Source organism: Manacus candei, unplaced genomic scaffold (genome assembly GCF_025592945.1).
Source record: "Manacus candei isolate 608988 ecotype Guabito, Panama unplaced genomic scaffold, ASM2559294v1 h1tg000044l, whole genome shotgun sequence".
NCBI classification, from domain to species: domain Eukaryota; kingdom Metazoa; phylum Chordata; class Aves; order Passeriformes; family Pipridae; genus Manacus; species Manacus candei.
This window is the reverse complement of record NW_026138092.1, coordinates 2079497-2101818: the sequence shown is the minus strand read 5'-3', so window position 1 is coordinate 2101818 and position 22322 is coordinate 2079497. Positions and strand designations below refer to the sequence as shown.

The following is a 22322-nucleotide window of genomic DNA, read 5'->3' as shown; positions in this document are numbered from 1 at the left end:
TATTTTTACATAAGAAAAATGAATCTCATTACAGTATTACCCATAGTTTCCTAAGTGAGTAGGCTGAACAGGGTATTAACTGCATTAGCAGTTAATTTCCAGGGTGGAAGTAACAGCATCTGCCTCTGATTGTCCCAGCACAGGAAGTATGACTTTTGGGAGCTCTCAAAGCGAGAACCCAGCACTGCCAAAACCAGGAATCTCTTGAGGAAATTCACATTACTTATTTTTTCCAGGAGCTGGACTGACATTTTTGTGATATGTACAGAGTGTCCCCACGTTCCTTACAAATCAGCCATCACGTACTTTGGGTAGCATTGTTTTCACAGGATAATCCTTGGTGATGTACAAAATGAAATCTGTTATCTCTTTGATGAATGCCTTTTGAAGACCAAGGATAAGCATGGGTGAGCAACACAAAGACAGAGAAGATTTGCAAGCAGTGACAAGAGTTGACAGGAAGGAAAGCTAGTTTCTTTAGAAATGGCTTCTCAGAGGTTGTCTCCCAATATAATTTAAATGTCTGAATCCACACTTGTGCAGTATATTTAAATTAGTACCAAAGCTTCATTAGATACCATCCCTAGAAATTATTTAAGTGAGATAGATCCCAAGGTCATGCAGATATTGGCCAGAAGATCTTGCTAGACTGGATGCTGAGAGCTGTCTCCCATGACAGTCCTGGATACTAAGCCACTGCTAAATGTCTGTCTTGACACAGATTTATTTTGTGTGTGCTTGAAACTGAACTATGTCACATATTTGGCAGGAAATGTAATCCCTTCACAAAGAGGATTTGATCCTCGGTGTGATCTTGCCATTCTCAGGCAGGAACAGCTCTTGGTAAAGCCAGTGCAAGGTCTGTCCATGTATTTCTGTTTGAGTAAGGGACAAGCCCCAGACATGGGGTTATGAGAGCAAAATCTCCTATCCTCACCAATCTACATGGCCCAAATGGCATGAGAAGAGATGGGCTACAGATTTAAACTGCACAGTGCACACCCATGATGCCTACATCTGAATTTATTCAGAGAAACTGGATTATTTTCAGATTATTTTCTAATTATTTTCCAAAGCCCCAAGTGGTGTGTGACGCAAACAGCACCACAGGAATTACTGTGAAAGAAAGCAAGGCATGGCTCCTGGTTTGAACAGCACCAGACAAACTCACTGAATGAATGACAGCTTAGAGATCCTCCCCTAGAGCTGTCAGCTGCAGAACTCCCCTGTCAAACTGACTCCCAGTTTTGAGACTCTCTTTGACTTCTCCTGCTCCTTTCTTCTGTTCAGACCATGATGGCAGCCCTCCTCCCCCTGCTATCCACCACACCAGGCCTTTCTGTCCCTTCCTTCTGACTGTATCTCCCAAACTGTAGCTGGTCCCATGTCTCCACCACTCCTTGTCTTCTGGTGGCACTGCTCATGTGAGATGTCCCACTGCTGAAAGCTGGAATTTCCTACCCCCTTTGCCTTAAAACTTTAGGTGTGAATACCAGCAACTGCTGATAATACAATATATGCAGGCTGTAGCACAGCATTTGATACGATGGCTCATAAAATCTTATTAGAAAAATAATTCATAATGTCTTGGGTAAGAGTGCTGCCGTGTGGATTGAAAACTGGCTGAAGGAATGTAAACAAAGGATAATGGGTCGTGACAAGCAGCACTGCACTGAGCTGTGAAGAGACACCCAGTTGGGTTTCCCCAGGAGCTGATATTAAGCCCAGTTTTATTTTCTGCGTTTATTAATGCTCTGGAAAAAGAGATGAGCATTCTGAGAATGAAATTCGTGGATGATACTAAATTACTATGATGTTGGTAACACCAATGAGGACAGAGATATTGGACAGAGGGAAAGCAGAGAGGATGGGAATGGCAAGAGTCAGTGACCAGATTTACTTATACAAATATGTGAGGAAGGGTTTTATGTCTCAGCTGATAATAATGGGAGGCCACTGACACACCACACAAAAGCCATTTAAATCTGCTCTGTCAAAGGCTGGAGCAGAGAAATGACAGCAAAACCAGCTAGGAGATAATTATTAATGATAAAATTTCCCCCAAAGATCCCACATCTTAATTCTCATTTTCTGGTCTCAATAAATTTCTATGTTTGGGATTTTTCACAAAATACATGAAGTTTCATGCTACAGAGTAGCAGACAACAATGTAATACAAAGCCATCTGTCTTCACAGCAATATATTATGTCTCATTTTTGAGGAGAAATCAGCGGTAAAAATCTCACCATTTTCACTGTATGCCTTGTACCTGTATACTATTAACACAAAGAGAACAGAATTAGTAAAAATTAACACAGAGTCACTAAGCTCTTTCAGGAATTTCACTCTCCACGAGCAACCCAATCCACCCAAATGGAATCTGCTTAGAGGTGTAAAAGTAAAAATAAGTTCTGCAGCTGCCTGATAGATCCTGTGTTACAGAATCATAGAATCATCAGAGAACAGTTCAGGTCTGAAGGGACCTTAAAGATCTAGTTCTAACCCCTCAGCTCTGGGCAGGGACACTTCATTAAATCAGGCTGCTCATGAAAAATAAGATTTTTTTCTGAGCACTATGCTCTGTGTGCTATGGAAACACCTGTGAAGGTATGCCATTGTCCTAATCCATTTTAGTGATACCATGTGCAGAGTGCTTAAATACAGCATACTTTTATTTGTTTCTCATCCATTACAGATGACGAATTGGCTATGGATATAAATTTTGTGAATCAAGATTTTGGAACTTTTATATAGGTTAAATAAATTCAGATAGTTTCAATGTACATAGACAGTATGGTCTATATATATGTGTGTATTTATAAAGAGTGTTTTTCTACTACTTTATTGCCCAAGGAGCAGAAAAATCTAAATAGACTGTAAGTCTACTCAGACTCTTCAGTTCAAATAAAACTTCGACTCTATATTTCTCAAAATCAAGCCAAGCAAAATGGAAAGGAACAACTCACATAAAAAATACTTCTGAATACTAGCAGCAAACAGAACATTCCACAAGACCTGTAATGTCTGAAACCTGGCTTCCCACCATTTTATGTCTTGGGTTTGTTTGATTTTAGTGGCTGGGAAAATGCAAGGCCAAGGTTAAGTTATTTTCATGGCTCAATCAAAAGCAGAATTACCCTTCCATATGGATTCTTCAGTATATTTGAGTTTTTATTTATTTATTTATTTATTTATTTTTAATGGAAGACAGCAGAGTTCAAAAGGTACTGAGGATCATCACACTTTGATGTCACTCCCACAGTGTGCTGGAATAGAGTTCATTTCTTCATGGTAGCTAGTATGGGGATTTATGTTTTGGATTTGTCCTGAAAACTGTGTTGATAACACAGGGATGTTTCAGTTATTGCTGAGCAGGGCTTGCACAGAGTCAAAGCCTTTCTGCTTCTCACACCACCCTGGGGGTGCCCAAGAAGTTGTGAGGGGACACAGCTTGGACATCTGACCCTGACTGCCCACAGGGATGTTCTGTGCCACATGGCATCATGCTCAGCATGTAAAGCTGGGGCAAGAAGAAGGAAGGGGGAGCATTGAGTGATGGCTTTTGTCTTCCCAAGTCACACACAGTGGAGCCTTGCTGTCCTGAGGATGGCTGAGTACCTGCATGCCCGTGGATAGTGAATGAAGGCCTTGCTTTGCTTTGCTTGTGTGTACGGCTTTTGCTTTACTTATAAAACTGTCTTTTGCTTGATCAAATAAGTTTTCTTACTTTTACCCTTCTGATTCTCTTCCCTATCCCACTGAGGAAGGTAAACTAGCAGCTGTGTGGGGCTGAGTTGCTGGCTGGAGTTGAACCATGACACAGAGAAAACCATATCAAGTAGAAGGCTTCATTATTCCCTACTTTCTTTCCTGACTGGTAAAGACTGACATGGAAAACTGGAGAAAAATCAACCTAAGAGTTTGTACATAACACACATGGAGGCGTCTTCAGGTTACTTCAAGTCATGACAGAGGACGACTTCATCACAGGAGTGAAAAACCATTTCTACTCCAAGTACAAATCCTGAATGTCTGAGGATCTGATTTCAAACACACCATGGTACAGAGCAGAGTCTGTCAGTGATTACCATAAGAGAGGAAATGAATCAACCTTTTGAAATACCTACCACTGCTGGTGACTACAACTTTGTCATTTAAGTATTCCCAAAGGGACTACTTAGGGAGCAAGGTTAAAAATTTCCAGGAGGGATCTGGTTGTAGTGGTATCCAAGTAAATACAAATTTTGGTTTTGTACAATGCTATTACTTGCATGATATGAAACAGTAGTGTGTGACTGCTTTATTTTTTTGAGGGAACGTTGAATCTCAAAATTTTTAGGACTGGTAAGGAAGAAACCCTTGGGCCTGAATCTCATTTGCATTTGATGAAAGATGGTATAGTTACTTTGAATTTAGAGAATGTCTTTCAAATATGATAAAAGGTGTTTTGAAGGTTTTATATTATATTACAGTTTTCTCTCTTGTCTCAAGAATTGAACACATCTTTTCTGTAATATATTTCCTTCCGCCAAAATTTCTACAGAAGTTAAACCCAAATTTGCCTAGAAAAGTTACGTTGAGCTAGTTTCTGGTAGCAATCTGGCAGCATCTTTGTATCTGCACAGCATTGTGATTATCTCACAAATTCACAATAACTTTAATTCTGAACTACACTATTTTCCATAGAGGCAATATCTTCAGTGCTAGTCTGAATGCTCGGAATGTTAAGTGTCTGGCTCTGGCTGGATTCCCTACATTTTCTGTCCATGAACACGTAGCACATGGCTCTTGATTACTACTTTTAAATTGATCTGTGTCTGCTATGAAAATATATTGCTTCATAAAAGTCTTTCGGAGTATCAGCTTCCAAATTAATGATTTTTCTCTCCAGCTCTGACTTTGAGAGCTCACAGTACAGAATCACGGCAGTCCAGCTACTTGAATCAAATTGAAATCCATCCATCTGCAATTCAGATCCAAATTCTTTCAGTGCTCTTGGCTCATCTCTAGGTAAAGAGCAGCTGTTGTCCTGTTAAAGTGACTGTAAATAATTCTAACTTCAAGCTTCAACAGCAAATTCACCCTGCTTCACTGGGGACCACTTAATCCCCAGGATGTTCCTGGGTTTGGCCTCGGGCTGGTGGAAGCGGAATTCTGGTGCCGCAGCCGATGGAGCTGTGCTGCTTTACACCCTCTGCCCTGGCAGAGTCAGTGCCCAGCAGTGCCCTGGTGTGTGCCAACTCTGCAGGGCAGTGTGCCCTCCTGGGCACAGAGGGATGTGGGGACAATATGTTGAGCCAGAAATCCCGATTTGCTCTAATTGCACAGGGCGGTCGCACCCCGACACCGCACGTGAGGAGGTGACAAAGGCCAGGGTTTCTTTTTCTGGCTATTTTCTCATTTTGCACCCCTGATAAGCCTGTCACTGTGCTTTTTTTAGGGGTTACACGTGTTCTGTAACACAAACAGTACCACACCAGAGAAGGACTTGTTTATAGCAGAGATTCAATAAAGTGTTTAAAGGAAGAATTTTCTGGTAAAAAGAGATGGGCCCTAACCAAGAAGGAAGGTACTTGTTAAAGCAACTATATCAGAATAGCAAATGAATCGTGATGGGATATAGCACTATTTGGAAGGATGTTTTGAATGGAGCTGTCAGCAAGTATTTTAATAGCAAGTCTTCAATTTCTGCTTTATGAGGTTTTTAACCACCAAGAAGAAAACATAAGTAACAAGGAGGGATTTAGGAATTGTTTAGTGTTTGGCTGTTTGAAGGAAGAAAAGAGCCCTCCACATGCATTGCAACTAATGAAAATTGCCATTATGGGTTTTTTTACTCCATTTGTGGATGTTAAACACTGTAATAATGCAAAGTCCTTATGATTTTCTAAATCTTCTCAATAAGGAGGATATTATCTACTTATTTAATTACTGAATCTCTGATGGCAAGGAGCTGCTACCACCAGCAGCTCCAGCTCATTCACATAGTTCCTCTCCCTAATTAAAGGGTCTTTAGAGTTAAAAATAAAGAAATAAATTAATCAAAAGCCCAAACTGACAACAGATGATAGGAAAATAAAAAGCACTTCAGATTTTCAATTGCTCGGCGTCCGCAACTGGAAGCATTCTTTTGAAACAGCTCAGTCCTCCTTTAGGCACCTAGGATAGAGCCAGACAGTTCAACAGTGCTGAACACATATTTCTTTGGAAAATCCACCCCTAACTGTGGCTTTTTGTCCTACAGCCATTGTGGCTTGCCAGACTCACTCGTAAGTCACCCACCTCCCTGTCGGAGGAATGTCATCAGCATCACTCCTTCTGCAGGAAACTATAATAAAATACCTCACTGTACTCCTCCATGCTCGTGTCATTGCTTACTGCTACAAGAACAGAGGCAGCAGGTCTATTTTTACCACAGTGACAGTGAAAGCAGCACTAGCCCTGCTCCTGGATTTCTCTTGCAGCACTCGAAGCCAGGTGTCCATATTGCAGCACAGACCCCTGACTAGATTGAACATCAAGCTCAAAATGGAATGTTCCTGTCTGCGTGGCATTCCTTGAGGGTAATGTGGCATTGTCAGGTTAAAAGTTTCCTGAATGTTCATCAGTCTAGGGCCAAAATGTGAGTAATAATTCAAGTGCACTTTACAGCCAATAAAAGCTGCAATAGCTTTCTCTGAGAATAGAGAATAAAGCCCAGAGGTTTTTTAGCACATCTCTCCGCTCCAGCAAGAAGCTTTTGGTGGTATTAGCATAGCACCCGTTTCTTCAAGAAGAAATACAAAAAGTTCAGCTAACAGTTCCTTTCTCTGCAGCCTACAGCTGTGTAAATATTATCCCAGCCTCTCCTTTGACATCCGCCTAAACCTCAGACCTCACGTGCAAAATGATACAAACAGAGCTCAACACTTCTGTGACCCTCTGCTGCATCCTGACACGTGAAGGACCGAATATTTTACTTATTTGAGACTAGTGATGCTGCATGATGCATCCCTGAAGCGACCTTGTTTTCTGAAGACAGTTTTTCTATGGTTTCCCAGGTTTTAACCACAGAGCTGAGAATGATTAAAAGCTTTGTGCACCAAGATTTGCATGACAACATTAAAAAAAAGAAGCCAAATCATAGCTCTGCATCATTTACAACTGCAAATCCTGCATAGTTTCTATTTTGATCTGCCCAGATGAAAAGCTGTGTTAAGTTTTAGAAACTTCTCCTCATCTCTGCTTTCAAGTCACTTTTGAAGGCTATTTGCCTTTCCCATTTTCTCTGTGGTAGCTAAGGAGATGGAACTCTTTCTGTATGCACCAGATATCTCTTACACAATGGGAGAGAAATATTGACATTTTTATATTGCACAGTGGGTCAGATTTATGAATTGATGCATGCTTCATCATAGCTCTAAATAATGGAATATTTTGGATAGGAACAAAGGGTCTGAAACTGTTCATCTGAGTGCCTCCAGCTTCCTCTCCCTTCTGAACTTCTTGCAGCCTGATTTTGGAAAGGGTGGAGCTTCCTCAGGATCAATGCTACCCACCAAAATGATTTATTAAAGAGAAAAAGTAAGGCACAGCCTTTACTGTAATACATTTTTCCACCTACTCCTTTCCCATCACCACAAAGAACAAAGCAGGGCTCAGAGCTCCTATTTAGGCCCACAGAGCTTAACTGGACTTCTCTTTCAGTCCATGCCAACAACGTAAAGTTTCTGTGGGGTTTCCTTGGGGCCTCTGATGTTCCAGAGATCAGCGATGAAGACCATCATATGATGCACAGATCACTGCAGCAATAACTCCCTGCCCTCCATGACACTCCTGATGCAAGCTATGAGCCAAGGCTCTGTTGTCCTCAGCCCTTTTGAGCTTTGGGGTTGCTCAAAACCCATTATAACATTAAGAGGGGCAGTGAAGATCACTGTACTCTGTCCCAGCTGGGGACTGAACGCAAGAAGATAGGACAATTGTTGTGGGAGTGGCTCCTCTGCACAGATGGGGCAGGAGAGAAACTGTGGTGGTCTCCTTGTGGAGGCTGAATTCACCTTTTCTCTTAGTCTTCCACTGGTAAATTTCTGCCAATGAAAACCTCGGCCTAATTTAACATTTTTAAAAATTGACATTCAGACACTTTGCCACAAATAAAAAGTAAATATATAAACATGCAAGTCACCATCTCTGCTTATGTTCTCCCTCACTGTAACTTATGTAGATTGCTGCCTATGTGCATGGCTTTCATTACAAATAAAACATAAAAGCCAGTGCATATCCTGAAGAGCTATTTTTCTCTATTGCCACACCATTACATGAAGCCTAGTAACATAAACAAAGATTAGACTCGGCTGTTTTGAACAAATAACCATTTATTGTCAAGGCTTTTCAGGAGCTTTCATTTTCCTTTTTTGAAAAACAAGATCCTGTGCCAAGCTAACAAATGTGTAAGATTAAGTAATAAGCTAAAGAATGGGACACCCTACCACACAAGTTTATAGACAACTTCAGACTGTCACAGTTGTGCAAGTCCAAGCTAAGACAAACCTAGCTAAATAAAGCAGACACAGTAAATCAAAACCCCACCAGGGGAGTCCTGAGGAGGACAATGAAGCTAAGATGATCCCAGGGGAGGCAGAAAACTGGGATCATTTATTGGATTCACGACTTCATATTTAAAAGGTTCGTGGTTTGCATATTCAACAGGGGGCTTGCATGTTCATTCTATTACAATTGGGGACCTTCCAAAGATGAGGTAAGTGGAAAACCCTTAAAACACATCTTGGGGTCTTAGGAATTACCTCATGGGGAAAAACCCATTTTATCTCAGAGGATTTTACAGGGTGGAACAGGTAACACAAAGGGAGAGACAAAACACAAAAGGTTTTCTGCACAGGTTTGATGAGTTCAGGGCATGGTTTCTCTGGGCTTGGGCAGGACATTCCAAACCCATGACATCAATGGATCCTTGCCTGGACTCTGCATGGAGGTTTTTTCTCTGTCAGCTCAAGGCTTTTGTTAAAACTTAGCAGTTTTCTTACAGAATCAGAGAATCAGCTGGGTTGGAAGGGACCTCTGAGATCATCAAGTCCAACCCTTGATCCAACCCCGCTGTGGTTCCCAGCCCATGGCACTGATGCCACATCCAGTCTCTTCTTAAAAACCTCCAGGGACAGAGAATCCACCACTTCCCTGGGCAGCCCATTCCAATGGCTGAGCACCCTCTCTGGAAAGAAATTCTTTCTAATGTCTAACCTAAACCTCCCCTGGCACAGCTGAAGACCCAGCCCTCTTGTCTTGCTGATTGTACCTGGGAAAAGAGACCAACCCCCAGCTGTCTCCCCCCTCCTGTCAGGGAGTTGTAGAGAGTGAGGAGGTCTCCCCTGAGCCTCCTCTTCTCCAGGCTGAGCCCCCCCAGCTCCCTCAGCCTCTCCTCACAGCACTTGTGCTCCAGTCCCTTCCCCAGCCTCATTGCTCTTCTCTGGACCTGCTCCAGCCCCTCCATGTCCTTCCTGAGCTGAGGGCCCAGAACTGGACACAGCACTCCAGGGGTGGCCTCACCAGTGCTGAGTCCAGGGGCAGAATCACTTCCTTGGACCTCTTGGCCACACTGTTCCTGATCCAGACCAGGATCTATTGGCCTTCTTGGCCACCTGGGCACACTCTGGCTCCTGTTCAGCTCCCTGTCCATCCACACTCCCAGGTCCCTTCCTGCTTGGCTGCTCTCCAGCCACTCTGTCCCCAGCCTGTGAGGCTGCAGGGGGTTGTTGTGGCCAAAGTGCAGGACCCGGCACTTGGCCTTGTTGAACCTCATCCTGTTGGAATCAGCTCAACTCTCCAACCTCTCCAGGTCCCTCTGCATCTACTGGCACAAGGCACAAAGCAGCAGCCACAGTTGTAGTGAGCAGATGAAAGAACCCCCTGCATTTGCTCTGGCCGCACCACAGCAGTTGAGGCTCCGGCCTCTGGTGCTCGCCGAAACCTTAACTCCAACCTCAAATCTCCATTTTAAACTAATCATGCATCTCCTAAACTCGGCCTGGAGTAATCAGACAACAACCCATCCCTTAGACAATGAGCAGAGATTGTTCAGCTTCCTTGTACCCCAGCGGAACGGCAGCTTCCTTCCTGCCCGTGATTGTGGCCGTGATTAACAGCGCGGTTCAAGGTGAAGGAAGAACGCGGTTCCAGGCGCGCAGGGCTTCCTTTAACCTCAGCAACACACGGTGCCAGATATTTCAATTAGCGCGTACCGGGGTCACAAAATCAATCTCTTATCGCCGAAAAACACACCTACTGTAAATTTCATTTTCGAGCCACAATCTCTAAATTAAATCTGTGTACCTAAAAAAATATACAGTGCGAAAATTGCAGTCCTTCAACCCCCTCCTTCTCCGGCTGCCCGGCAGCGTTTTCACAAACATCACCTGGCTTTGTGCTCTATATTTAGAGCACAATGTTTGGTTAGATTCTAATCTTCTTGGAGAAGTCATTATCTCTTTCTTTGGCAAATAGAGGCCCAAAGTGTCAATTACCTTCTTAAACTCTTTCTTACACACAGGGCTGAGCTGGGTTTGATATTCTGTCTGCCAACAGCTCAGTTGGCAATTTTTCAGTCATACACTGAAAAATTGTGCACCAGCATATCATCCCAGATAAATTACACATTTCAGATGTGGTTACATACAACCTCACCACTGTTGGCTAGTTTATTCTGGCTGAGGAAAACAAAAAAACCAGCAATTAAAATAAGGAAAAAAAAATTAAAAAGGTCCCAAAGAGAACACTTTTCTGCTCTTGAACTCTGTGAATTCAATATAGAGTTACAGAGACAAAAGTAAAATGAATATAGCAGATTGCTGGGATATTATATGGGCAGAAATGACATCATCTCTTATGTGTGCAATTCCTGATGATACTTCCCTTGTTACATGGGTAGCACTGACTTCATAGGCCCAAAGGCAGCTGCAGGGCCTGATGGTTACAGTGGTCTCTGCCATGTGCAAGTCTCAAGGAACTGGAATGTGTGGAAGCAATTTCTTTCCAATAAATCCTGGTCTTTCCTTAACAAACCTAATTTCAACTATGTGACCACAGAATGAGTAAAATTGACAATTTTGAGATTGGATTACACTTTTTTTAATAGAATATTCTGCTTTTTATTCACATGCCTTCTTATACATAGGTCCATGTGTACCCAATTGTGTGCATTTAATATACCTGTATGAGTATACATGTTCTGGAAATACTTTCCATCCTTTTACTTTAGACCAGCAAGTAAAAAGACTGTATTGTTACTGTTGGACCTTCTGGGACCACTTCAGATGTTAGAGACACAGGAAGGGAATCATATCTCTGGTAAACACAAAGTAAGCAGACTCTGAAATTATAAGTTTAAAGCTCCTTAAATGAATTTTCCCACATCCTCTAGACATGTAACATATTGATTCTTAGTAGCATAAAACAGGATGAAAGGAGTATTTTCTCAAGAAAGGAAATTAGCATTATTTGGCAAGGGTTAAAACACATTTTGAATTAAACAAGTAAGAAACCATCCGTGTACAGCTGATCAGCCTGAAAGTTTGGGTACATTTTTGAGAGAGACAAATAACTCTTTTGTACCACATCATCTACACACTTTTTAAAAACTCTTTTTAGACACAAACAGGACTGATTTAAAAGAGAGACTGGATATGATTAAAGATATAACAAGGGGAAGTTTGTTTGTTTCTGGTCCTTTCAAAAAATGCATTACTGCATTTTAGTCATGCTCCAAGTATCGTTTCAAGAAAATGTAAACAAAACCCATAAAAAAAGATAGAGAATAGAAATGACTTTTTTTTTTTTTTCTCAAATCTGTGAATGTAATGAGTCTATCTAAAAAGTCCCTAAAATGGACTTTGTCCAATGCTTCTTAAAGTCAGGGTCAATCTTACAAATGGTTATTGTGGGCTTTATCTTTGGCTCAGGTGACCTGTGTTTTCTGGCAGTGAGGAGAAGAGCTAACCCTCTGAAGATTCCTCTCTATCTCATTCAAGTGAGAAGGTGGGGGGGATTTTTTTCATATGAGTGAGGAAACTGGATTTGGCACTTTGAATGCATAAAACGCTTTGAGTCCAGATTTTATGGGCCCAGCCGTTTACAGAGGTAAGAGAATTGGAATGAGACAGCCTCTGCTGTGTCTTATTCAGCAGGATTGTATTGCTGCTGCAAACATCCTACACTGTTTTCTGCCTGACTCATGTTCTCATGCATCACCAGGCACTGCTGTAGCACCCTCTCCCCTTTCAAATTCCTGATCTGCTCTTAAATGATTTAACTGAAACATAAAATTTCAAAAGTAGCTAGTTATAATAGGCAATTTCAGCTTTAAAAATTAAATTCAAGCCTACAGAAGCTGTTTTGACTAACACTGTTAGCCAAGGGCATGGCTGTTTTTGGGAGCATAAACGTGGCTCTGTCCTTTGCCACTGGAAGGCAACCACAGAGCAGCTGGTTAGTCCCCAGCAGTCTGCACACATCACAGCCATCAAGCCCTTCCCAGATTCACAGCAAAGTGTGACATCTTGCACATGAAAAGGCAAAAGCCATACATAAAGCTGTAGGTCCCCAAAGGAGCAGGAACCCGCTCTGTTAACGTTAACGCCCACGCTTTCCCCAGGCTAATGGCCTGTCATGCACCAGAATGTCAAATCCTCCCAGCTATTTTGTCCAGACTTTTCAATTCCATGATCTGCCTACAGGTTTAACCTGGAATATGGGATCAAGATACCTCAGCTGGGTAACATCTCTCAGCTCAGCAGTCGATCTCTGCACTTCAAGAAAAGTAGAAAAACATTCCGCTACCTTATGAACAAAGAAGTCATGTGAGGGAAGAAAACTTTCTGTCCCCTGGAGAGGAAGCTTGAAGGCATAGATTTAATTAAATATAATACCTATATATGCAACAAACAGGATGGTGCCTTCCTAGCAATTCTTGGGCTCACTGAAAAGCAGACACCTAAACCTGCAGTAGGAGTTCTGAGTTTGAAGATGATTCCTGCCCTCTCATGCTCTGCTTTTACCATGTTCCACCCTGAAACCATGCAAATGCTCCAGCAGAATTTAGAGGCAAACCAGCAGAGACTGGGAGACACAGGAGGAGAAGGGAAAAGTAGAAAGGGTAAGGAAGAGTGAGATGAACCCAGAGTGAGATGGTCTGCTTTGGCCTCCTGCATAGCACATCCCAAGGTTTTGAAGCTGTCAAACACCGAGTGGAGCCCTGTTATTAGTGTTTGGCTAAGGCATATCTTTCTCCTGCTGTGCTATGCTAGAGCAGCTGCAATCTGCCTTTTTATAGCTTGTGGTAACTGATAGCAGTGAAATGAATTTGGGAAGTGTGTGGATTGGATCTTCCGTATCAGTGATTTCAGACTATTTGGTAAACACAGAAGTGACATGCAGTGATGTATGCCTGCTGGTACCAAAAAAATAATAATAAAAAAATTCTCCTCTGGTGAACCAGCATTTGGATCAGATCATTTGCTATTGATGAACACTTCTGGATAGAATAAAATGATTATATGCAGTAGCATGTTAATTTGAAAGTAAAAATTCCCTCAAAATTATACACCAGTTGGGTGCTACAGAATGGCAACAGTGACACCAGTGAATCAAACCAAATTCAGTGACTGCAATAAAAGCCAATGGTGAGACACAGTGACATCATGTTAGAGCAAGGAACCGAGTTCTCACAGACAAGCTCCTTTTTTTATAGGCAAAAGCCAGAGAGTTGGTCTTTTGACCCTCAGTAAAACAAGAAAATATGTTTGTGTTCATATATTGAGTAGGCTTTCAATTTGTTTCAGCAGAGTTTACACCACTTGCCCTGTGTTCCAAGAAGGATTCTGTATTTTGATATAAAATACCACTTTACACTGATGCGTTTTTTACCTCTGGAAAACGACAAATCTTCCTCCATTTCACTTTAGGAATAGAGCTTCAGCACAAAGTTTCCCTGACAGCCTAAGTCCCTGCTCAGTATTTCTGGAAGAGCTGTAACTATTTTACAAGTCAGACTGATTAGTCTTGCAGTATAATTTGCGAGTGACATTTACAAGGGAATATTGTGTAGGGATATCTGGGAGGGATATTGTGTTCAGGCTTTTTCCTGCTTGCCTGCCTACCCTCCTGGAACAAACAGCACTGCTTCATTTTCCTTCCGTATTTTAGAAAGTTAAAGTAAACACTGTGATCACGCTGTTTACTTTAATTTCCTGCAGTGTGCCAGCAAAGCAGCAAATTGGCAGTCAGCAATCAAGAAGCAGCCAGTATTGAAACAGCAGAGCTGCTTAGGAAAGCATCACTGATGCCAACTCATTTTCCCCTTTGTTTTTTAAAAATAAAATATTGGCTTCAGTGAAGTTTTACTTCCACCCCAATCTACTCTAAAAGATCTGAAATTTTGTTTGTTTCCTTTAATTTTCTTTTGGAAGAAAGCTGGGATTGTGAGCAACACCCAATTTATATGTCCGACTCTTTTTATATCAATGCATTTACAAAAGTGGCAAATGTAGTGCTATTTAACTGTAAAAAATCCATGGTACTTTTGCATAAAAGGAAGTTAACTTGTCCATAAATCAGTCTTATCTGGATATATTTTTATGTTTTATTTTTATGCCGAGAGCTTTAGCCCATGTTGCTTCAATTAGGTGTATGATAATGTGAAGCTAAAACCTCACTGATTATATTCACAGAATTCACATCTGCCCAGGAACAGAGTACCTAAAAAGAAAATAGTTCTATTATCAGAGGTCTTTCTTTCTCATCTAATACTACACAAAACAAGAAATATAAATACAAAAGAATGAGTAAGAAGACTGTTATATATTTTGTACCTCAGAGGTGTAAAACTTGACAAGGTGACTCATTTATGGCTTTCTGGAAGATACTGTGTAGAAGGAATTTATTGCTATGTAAGTTGTAATTCCAATAAATAAAAGAGGCCAGATACCACAATCAGTTTTTCTCCTGACTATGTGCATTCCTGCACATATTCTTACTGAAGACAACAAGATTATGAAGAGGATTAGCTTTTTGTTAGACTGGCCAAAGTATGCCTTCAGAAAGTCCAAAACATGACCTAATTTAAAGTGGTTGAAATCTTGTGGGAAAGATTGTAAGAGGATAATTATTTTAAAAGCCATGACTTTGACACCAGGAAATTAAATTCATATCTATGTGTCTTTATCTATACACAGCAAATCCAATAATCTTGAGCTCTCTGCAGTCACTTAGCCAGCTGGCAAAGGGAGCAAAGTCAAAACTAACAAACCCCATTCCTAAGGCATGCTGACATCAGTGATTCATGATTCATCAATAATGGTGCTAGGAAATAAATGTAACAGGACATTATTGCCTCTTGCAGCACAGTAAACTCAGGGGAAAATGTCTAAGTGTGTCACATTGAAAAGACAGGGCTAGCAAAGAAATAACATTTACAAGTATTTAAGAGGTGTTACAAGCAAGTGAAAGTGGAGAAGCGAATGTAAACCTTTCAAAAACAGTGAGAATGTACCTATAAATAAAAAGGAAGAGTTTCTAATCTATAAAAGCTTAAGAGGACTAACCTGAAAACTAGCATTTCTTGTTCAACATTTTTACAAGGAGAAAGAATTTGAATTGCTTGTTCCAGAGTAAAGCCTCAAAACAATGACTGCTCTGGTTTAATTGTCTACCAGGATAAGCACAATGAAGAAGTTGGTTCCACATTTTGCAAAATTACTGATGTTGTTGACAGTACCCATGACTTTCACAACCTGTCTAAATAACCAAAAGGGCAAACACATAAACACAATGTGCTACATACACTCTTTAGAAAATGCCTGTATTAGCACATAATTGATGATCACTTTTGAAGGTGACTGCACTATCATTGTGAAAGCCCAAGATTATTAACAGAATAAAAATGGGTAGCTATCTCCAGAACAGCAGATACACCTGCTGCTTTCTCCACACAGAACAGCACGATCTCATACATCATTAAACACCCCAGGCTTTGCCTTACGTTTTCATAGCTTTAAACTATTTATGATGGGGTGTAGCCTATATTTCTAATCCTTTATGGAGCCCACCCAATTAAAATTCAGGTTACTTTTTTATGCTATTAGAGGGCTGCTGCACAATATTAATAATGCACCGTGTAACACGCTGCCCTAGAGAAACATCCTCCCTCTTCCAGGGCCAACAGCCACACAGTTCTGACACGAGCTTTGCTGCTTAACTGCAGGGTAAGTGACTTTGGTGGTTGTTGAGGTATTTTACCAGAGAAAAAGTTGGTCTCCTGACACAAGGCTTGCTTCAGACCATTGCCACTCAACTGCAAAGCACCACAAGTACATCTGGTATCTTGTTTGCCTGGACCGATAGTGGAAATGTTATTTTAAAGACTGAGTTTCCAGACACTGAGTATAATTATTAATAAACAATTAATTTAATCACAAGATTTGTGAATGCATATTTCACTGCACTGAATTTTCTTTAAGTGCTCAAAAATGTTTTTTTTGGATTTTGAATGTTGGTTTCCCTAAGAAAATACAGGCAAAAGAGAAAGTGAGGAAAAGGTACTGTATGAGACAAAAAGCCATGGAAGGTAAGATAAATCTGTCCTCATCCAAGTGGATTTCATAATACTATAATGGGTACCTACATAATGGATGGATTTAAGAACATCAGTCATGTCAGTGAGAACAACAGCTATCTTTACTGAAAATTTAAATGATGATTCATAATCACAGTTTTCTAGAAAAGTACAGATAATGTAGTGGGTACCTTATGGTGCTAGATAAGTAAGTGCTGGTTTGATTTGTTCCAGGAAGTATTGCTAAAATTGGCTTGGTTTTCCCTTTTCTCTGTATTATTCACAAGTATAGGCCCTTGACTCTGCAAACATTATGTGCACTTGTCTTTCAAATCAGCCAACTTTTTTATGGTAGTAAAATTGAACCAGTGCAAATGCCATATTAGTGTTTTGAAGGCCATTTCTTCTTATTCTCTTTTGACCAGAGAAAGATTATTTTCGATAGGTAAATAATGATTAACCTATATTTAGGGCAAGGTGAGCCCTAAATTCAAGAAATATATTTAGAAACTACGTGACACTTGATGCAAAGATGAAATTGAGAGAACAGTGTTTGCTCAGACTTAAGATGGGAAGGCAAAAGGGAAATACTATAGCTGCCTACAGCTACCTAATGGTAGGTCAGCAGGGATTATAGAGGAGATGAAGCTGAACTATTATTAGAAATGTACAGTAGTAAGTGCACATGGGAGGCAAAAGTTACAGGCTGCAACAAGAGAAACATCAAACTGATATCAGAAAAAAAATTTTCAAAATAATGATGATCAGACACTGGAGTAAGGGTCCAGAGAGGCACAGGTTTCATCCTTGGAGACACTCAAAGCTCAGCTGCATGAGGCCCCAAACCACCTTCTCTAAGCTGAACCTGCTCCGAGTGGGGAGCTGGACCAAATGGCCTTCAGAAATCTCTTCCAAAATAAGTTATTCTGTGATTTTGTGATTCCTTATTCTTTATTGGTTTAGCCAGCTATATTTCTTTAAAGCATTCCCAGCTTACAAAAGGATAGACAACTCTCTTAGGAAAAAGGCATTCTGTATTTTGCTAAACAAGCACACTTCCAAGTACACTGTGGTAAATGAGCTATAAAAATCCAAACCACACGTGGGCTGCTCACCTGTGCTCATAGCAAACCTGCTAAGCACTGACTGCTAAATTTCCAAAGATGCTTGAAATGCAGAAACTGAGCAAATAGATGGTTACTATTCATAAGTACTTCTCAGGATACTGAAAACTGACAGGATTCATATGAATTTCAGCCTGTCTGCATCTGGACACAGCTATACCTGACAGTGGAAATAAACATTAGAGCTATTCATAGCAGAGAACAACTCAAATATGAAGGCAGGAAAAATATCATTCTCTTTGGATGGAAGATAGAGGCATCCAAAAGCAGACCTCTTCATGGGATTTCTGGCATATTTCTCTTGCAAACAGCTGTAGTGGAAAAATCATCACTGGCACGTCTCTGTGGCACACACAGAGCTCCTCAGCCTCCTGGAGCAGCCGAGGAACTGTGTTATTGGATTATGATCAGCTACTGGGAAGAGTGGCCGAGTGCTACGTGTGTGGGAAAGGGAGGTGAGGGCTGGGAAGCAGCCACTGGGCCACCTCCAAGCTTCAGAAGTCCTGAGTCACAAGTGAAATTGCTGCAGATAAATCAGCAAAGACAGCACTAGCAACTGTCACGGGAAAGGAGAGCTGGAAAACGGGTCATACTCAGCTGAGGTGTGTGGTATGTTGAGAGGAAATTGTAGAATTTCTCAGAAAACCTTGAAGATTTCGGCTTTGAAAACATGTTAGTGCGTGCTGTCGTGACATAAAGTTTAATCCTTGAGCTAAGGGGCTCTTAAATCAGGTTTTCAAGCGAGCACATAACAAAAGTACATTTAGGTAAAGTCTGTTTACCGTAGCAGAATGTTATTCCATTGCCTGTGTATCCCTGGGAGCAGTAGCAGCCCGTTGTGCCACCCTGGACTTCACACCTGGCATCTTTGTGGCACGTCATGTTACAGCTGGCAGAGGTGCAGCCATAGTCCAGCAGACTGGAAACCAGAACTGGAACAAAAGGAAAATCAGGCTTGTTTCATTATCTAAAAACATAATTCTCACGAGCTCTAAAACAAGATCTGGGCCACGAAATGGGTGTATTCCTGTGAACTTGTCATCGCAGACTCAGCTCTGCTGCAGGATGGGGCAAGGGCCACCACTACAGGAGCTTCTTTGGTAAAGCAGCAGACACCATAGATTGAGAATTTGTGTGTGTTCTTAACCAGTATAAAATTGGTAAACAACACAGAAGTTACTCAGTGATCCGGGGAAAACACTTGGATGGCTTTCAAAGCTCTCTGGTCCTTTCCGGTAAAGCACAGCATTTATTTGCACTCTGAATTATGTATCGAGTATAATCCAAACTGCCCTACACAGCCAAGGGAAAAAACACCAAGCAGGGTTCCCCTGATCAGACTTTTTATGTTTATAAGCAGTTTTATAGCTAACATACAGGCGTGGTCTGAGAGATTAGGATGATATGTTGCATATTTACAGCATTATGACAGCGTGGTTTAAAAACTTATCCAAATTATTTAAATTTAATCCCTTAAAGTGCCATGTCCTTGCTATGAAAGCATTGTCTTCTTTTTTTTCCCACCCCCTAGATGATTCCTAAATGGCATAAGTACTTTTCAATTGTATGAATGCATATGATTTTCAACACAAAGAAAAAAAAGGAATCTTTCCTTTTGAGAAAACTAATGGCTTACCGAGTTATTATAGACAATTATTATACACACCCTGTCATAGGTTACAAACAAGGCATTTAGCTCAGAAGGGAAAGTAAGTTTTTTACTTTGTACTTTATAAATTGTCAGCAGGACATAATGAAAGTTGGAGAACACAAAGATCCTTTTGGATGCTGAGTTTCCCTGCAGTTCTGCTTTTCCCTACCTGAATATTATTCTGGACATTTGCTAGCCTAGTATTACAATTACATGATTAATTGCTTAATGAAATCTCACTTAGGCATTGTTTTCTTGGACAAATTACAATTTCATGGAGAATTCAAGAGACTATAAAATACACACAAAATTCAGGTATCGCCCAATTTCATCTTTTCCCTGTGTTTTCGAGAGAACATTTTCCAGAGATTAAAACAGAAACCTGCGGGATTCTGTTGTCATTTTACTGTTTATAGCATGTGAAATCTAAAAATCTCCCAAGCAGATGGAGAGAGAGAAGAAAAAAAAAACCAAACTAAACTGAACCCACAGAAACCCACGATTTTTTTTCTTTCTTTCTTTCTTTTTTTTTTTTTTTTACAGTACAAAACCCACAGTGACATAAAGACATTTGTGGGATTTGGTTTTTGGGATGATGCTAACCATACAATTGCTGAATGCAGTAGCAACACAGATCAAAGCTATGGGGACTTTCAGTCCTGTGTATCCCCCAAGTTTCCACCATCCCCAATAGACTGATTTCCCCTTGCCAGATCCCACTCCCTTCTCATCTGCCACTCGCTCCCCGGGGACAGGGATTTCACCTACCTAGGAATGGAAGCAGTTTCATTGGTGATGCTGTTGCTGTGCAGTGCCTGGTGCAGAGCCTCTGTGTCACAGAAAAAACCTCCCTGCCTTAAAATATCTGACCATGTGCAAAATACACACATATGCCCGTCAGGAGAGTGATGTCCCGGTGCAGGCACGGCCCTGACACTGCCCTTTGTCCCAAGCTTCACGCTTCCAGAAGCTCCTGAGGCTCAACAGGCAGGACAGGAAGGGTCAGGAGGGGCTGAGGACCTGCTCTTCTGGCAAGTAGGAAAGCAATGAGAAAGCCTGCAGGAGCCTGCAGAGGATGTCAGGGAAGATTCGGGTTGAGGAGGTTAGAAGAGCACGGGGTAAAGGAGCTGTTTGGGAGAGTGGGTCTGGAGCAGGGGGAGGATGAAGCTGGAAGGGGTGACAGCAGCCTGCTGGCAGGAGAACTACAGGAGCAGCAGCAGAATGGAGCAGCAGATGAGGGAGGGTGAGGAAGAGGTGGAGGAGATTAGTAACTTGCTCAGAGTTTATGACCTCAGAGGTAACGGTCTACAAGCTTCCTTCCACCTTTTCCTGGTGAGATGAGTATGTGTGAGCCTCAAGACTCCTTTTTTTGGTTCAGTCTTGATTGACTGCAGTTGTTCTTCCCACGGCTTTCCTCAGTTTTGAGATGGATCCTTAGTGCAGCTAAGCAATGTTGCTTTAAGGGTCATGGGCTGTAAGGAAGGTACAGGAAATCACTGAACTCCACTTCAGGAGGAAAACAAAGACATATAGGCAGGGAGGAAAGAGGCAGGAAGACAATTGTATGGCCAGAAATCTCAGGAGCCCAAGAAGAACCAAGTTTCTATGAGTTCGTGGGACTGAAATAGGGTGTTGTGTAATAGGACATATTCAATATAGCCAATTTATTATTATTTATATGTTTTTATATATCTTAATATATACATATTTATATAGTTATATATTTATTATTATATATTCATTATATTTATTATTATTATATATTTATTATATATTCAACATAACCAATTTGGTAAAGCAGGCACACTGCTGGAAGAGTGGAGAATCTCTCTAAACTAAATAAAACAGACTTGAGGCTGTGGGATGTCACTGTGGCAAAATGTGCCGTGTCTGATTGGAAAGTTTTGAGGCTGGCACTTTGGCAGGTACCTGGTGGGAAAGCATTATTAGCCCAGTCTTAGGAATTATCTCTGGAGGTGGATGTGGTAACATTTTTTTTAAACTTTTTAGGAACAATTTGATTTCCGTCATTTTCCAGCTTCATCATCAGTGCTGGTTGGAGTTCAGTGGGTTAAACTCTGCTCAGGTCAGGGAGGTGTGAGGTGTAGGAACAGCATGTAGGGGTCTGGTTGGCACAAGGCACCCCTGGAGCACTTTGGCAAAGAGAGAGGAAGCTCCAGGAACCGGATGTTAATTTTTGACGAACCGCAGAAAAATGAACAAAGGGTGCAGGTGTAGGAAGACTTTGTGAGGGGGACAGGACTTAAAGGGTAAGAGAGGAAGGGACTAGGAATTAGTTTGTTTTGTCAAGTTTTCCCGTAATCTAATGCACAGAGACAGAGGAACAGAAAATCAGATGACCTGAGCAGAGCTTTGATCTGCACGTCCTGTCCCTTGTGCTGTGTTGTAAACTTGGCTGGTCTGAACTAACTGACAGATCCTGCTGCTAAACTTCAGTGCACTAATAAGGGCTGTGAAACCCACAAAGCAGAAATTATATCTTACTGCCCTGTGTCTTTTTATTCCCCAAGCTAAAAGATTTTAATAGTAAGCAAGAGGAGAGAGCAAGAAGTTACAACCTAAAATTCAGGTCTTAAGAGCTGGAAACGTATTTTTGAAAAGTAAGAGATGAATATTTCAATATGGTTTAGACATCGGTTTTCTGCAAGGGGTGTTTGGATAGACTGTTTGGAGAGCAAATTCATAATCACAGTGATAGTAAATTTAGAGTAAAAACTTTAATTCCTTTTCTGATTCAAGGCCTAAAGAGAAATTGTGGATTACTCAGAAAAAAACCAATATTCTTACTATTAGAAGACAAACATCTCCTTTCCTTTTTTTAGGAAAACATGTCATAACTTGCTTTTTTAGTAGTCAGTGATTCAAACTTATAAAGGTCACTTATAAAGGGGACTATGCCAATGACATGGGAATACTTTCCAT

At 41.1% G+C, this 22322-nt stretch overlaps 1 protein-coding gene and 1 long non-coding RNA gene across 2 annotated transcripts in view; one reads left to right on the top strand and one right to left on the bottom strand.

The window, feature by feature from the left end:
• ADGRL4 (adhesion G protein-coupled receptor L4) overlaps positions 1 to 20778 on the bottom strand; it is a 75765-nt gene extending 54987 nt beyond the window's left edge. Inside the window, exons 1-2 of the mRNA XM_051796030.1 lie at positions 20148 to 20778; positions 18511 to 18660 (exon numbers count right to left, since the gene is read on the bottom strand). Coding sequence (XP_051651990.1) covers positions 18511 to 18660; positions 20148 to 20169 — 172 coding nt within the window. The 5' untranslated portion in view covers positions 20170 to 20778. The remainder of the gene's footprint in view (positions 1 to 18510; positions 18661 to 20147) is intronic.
• Positions 1 to 22322, top strand: part of LOC127474798 (uncharacterized) — a 652309-nt gene that overhangs the window by 231485 nt on the left and 398502 nt on the right. The window lies entirely within an intron of this gene.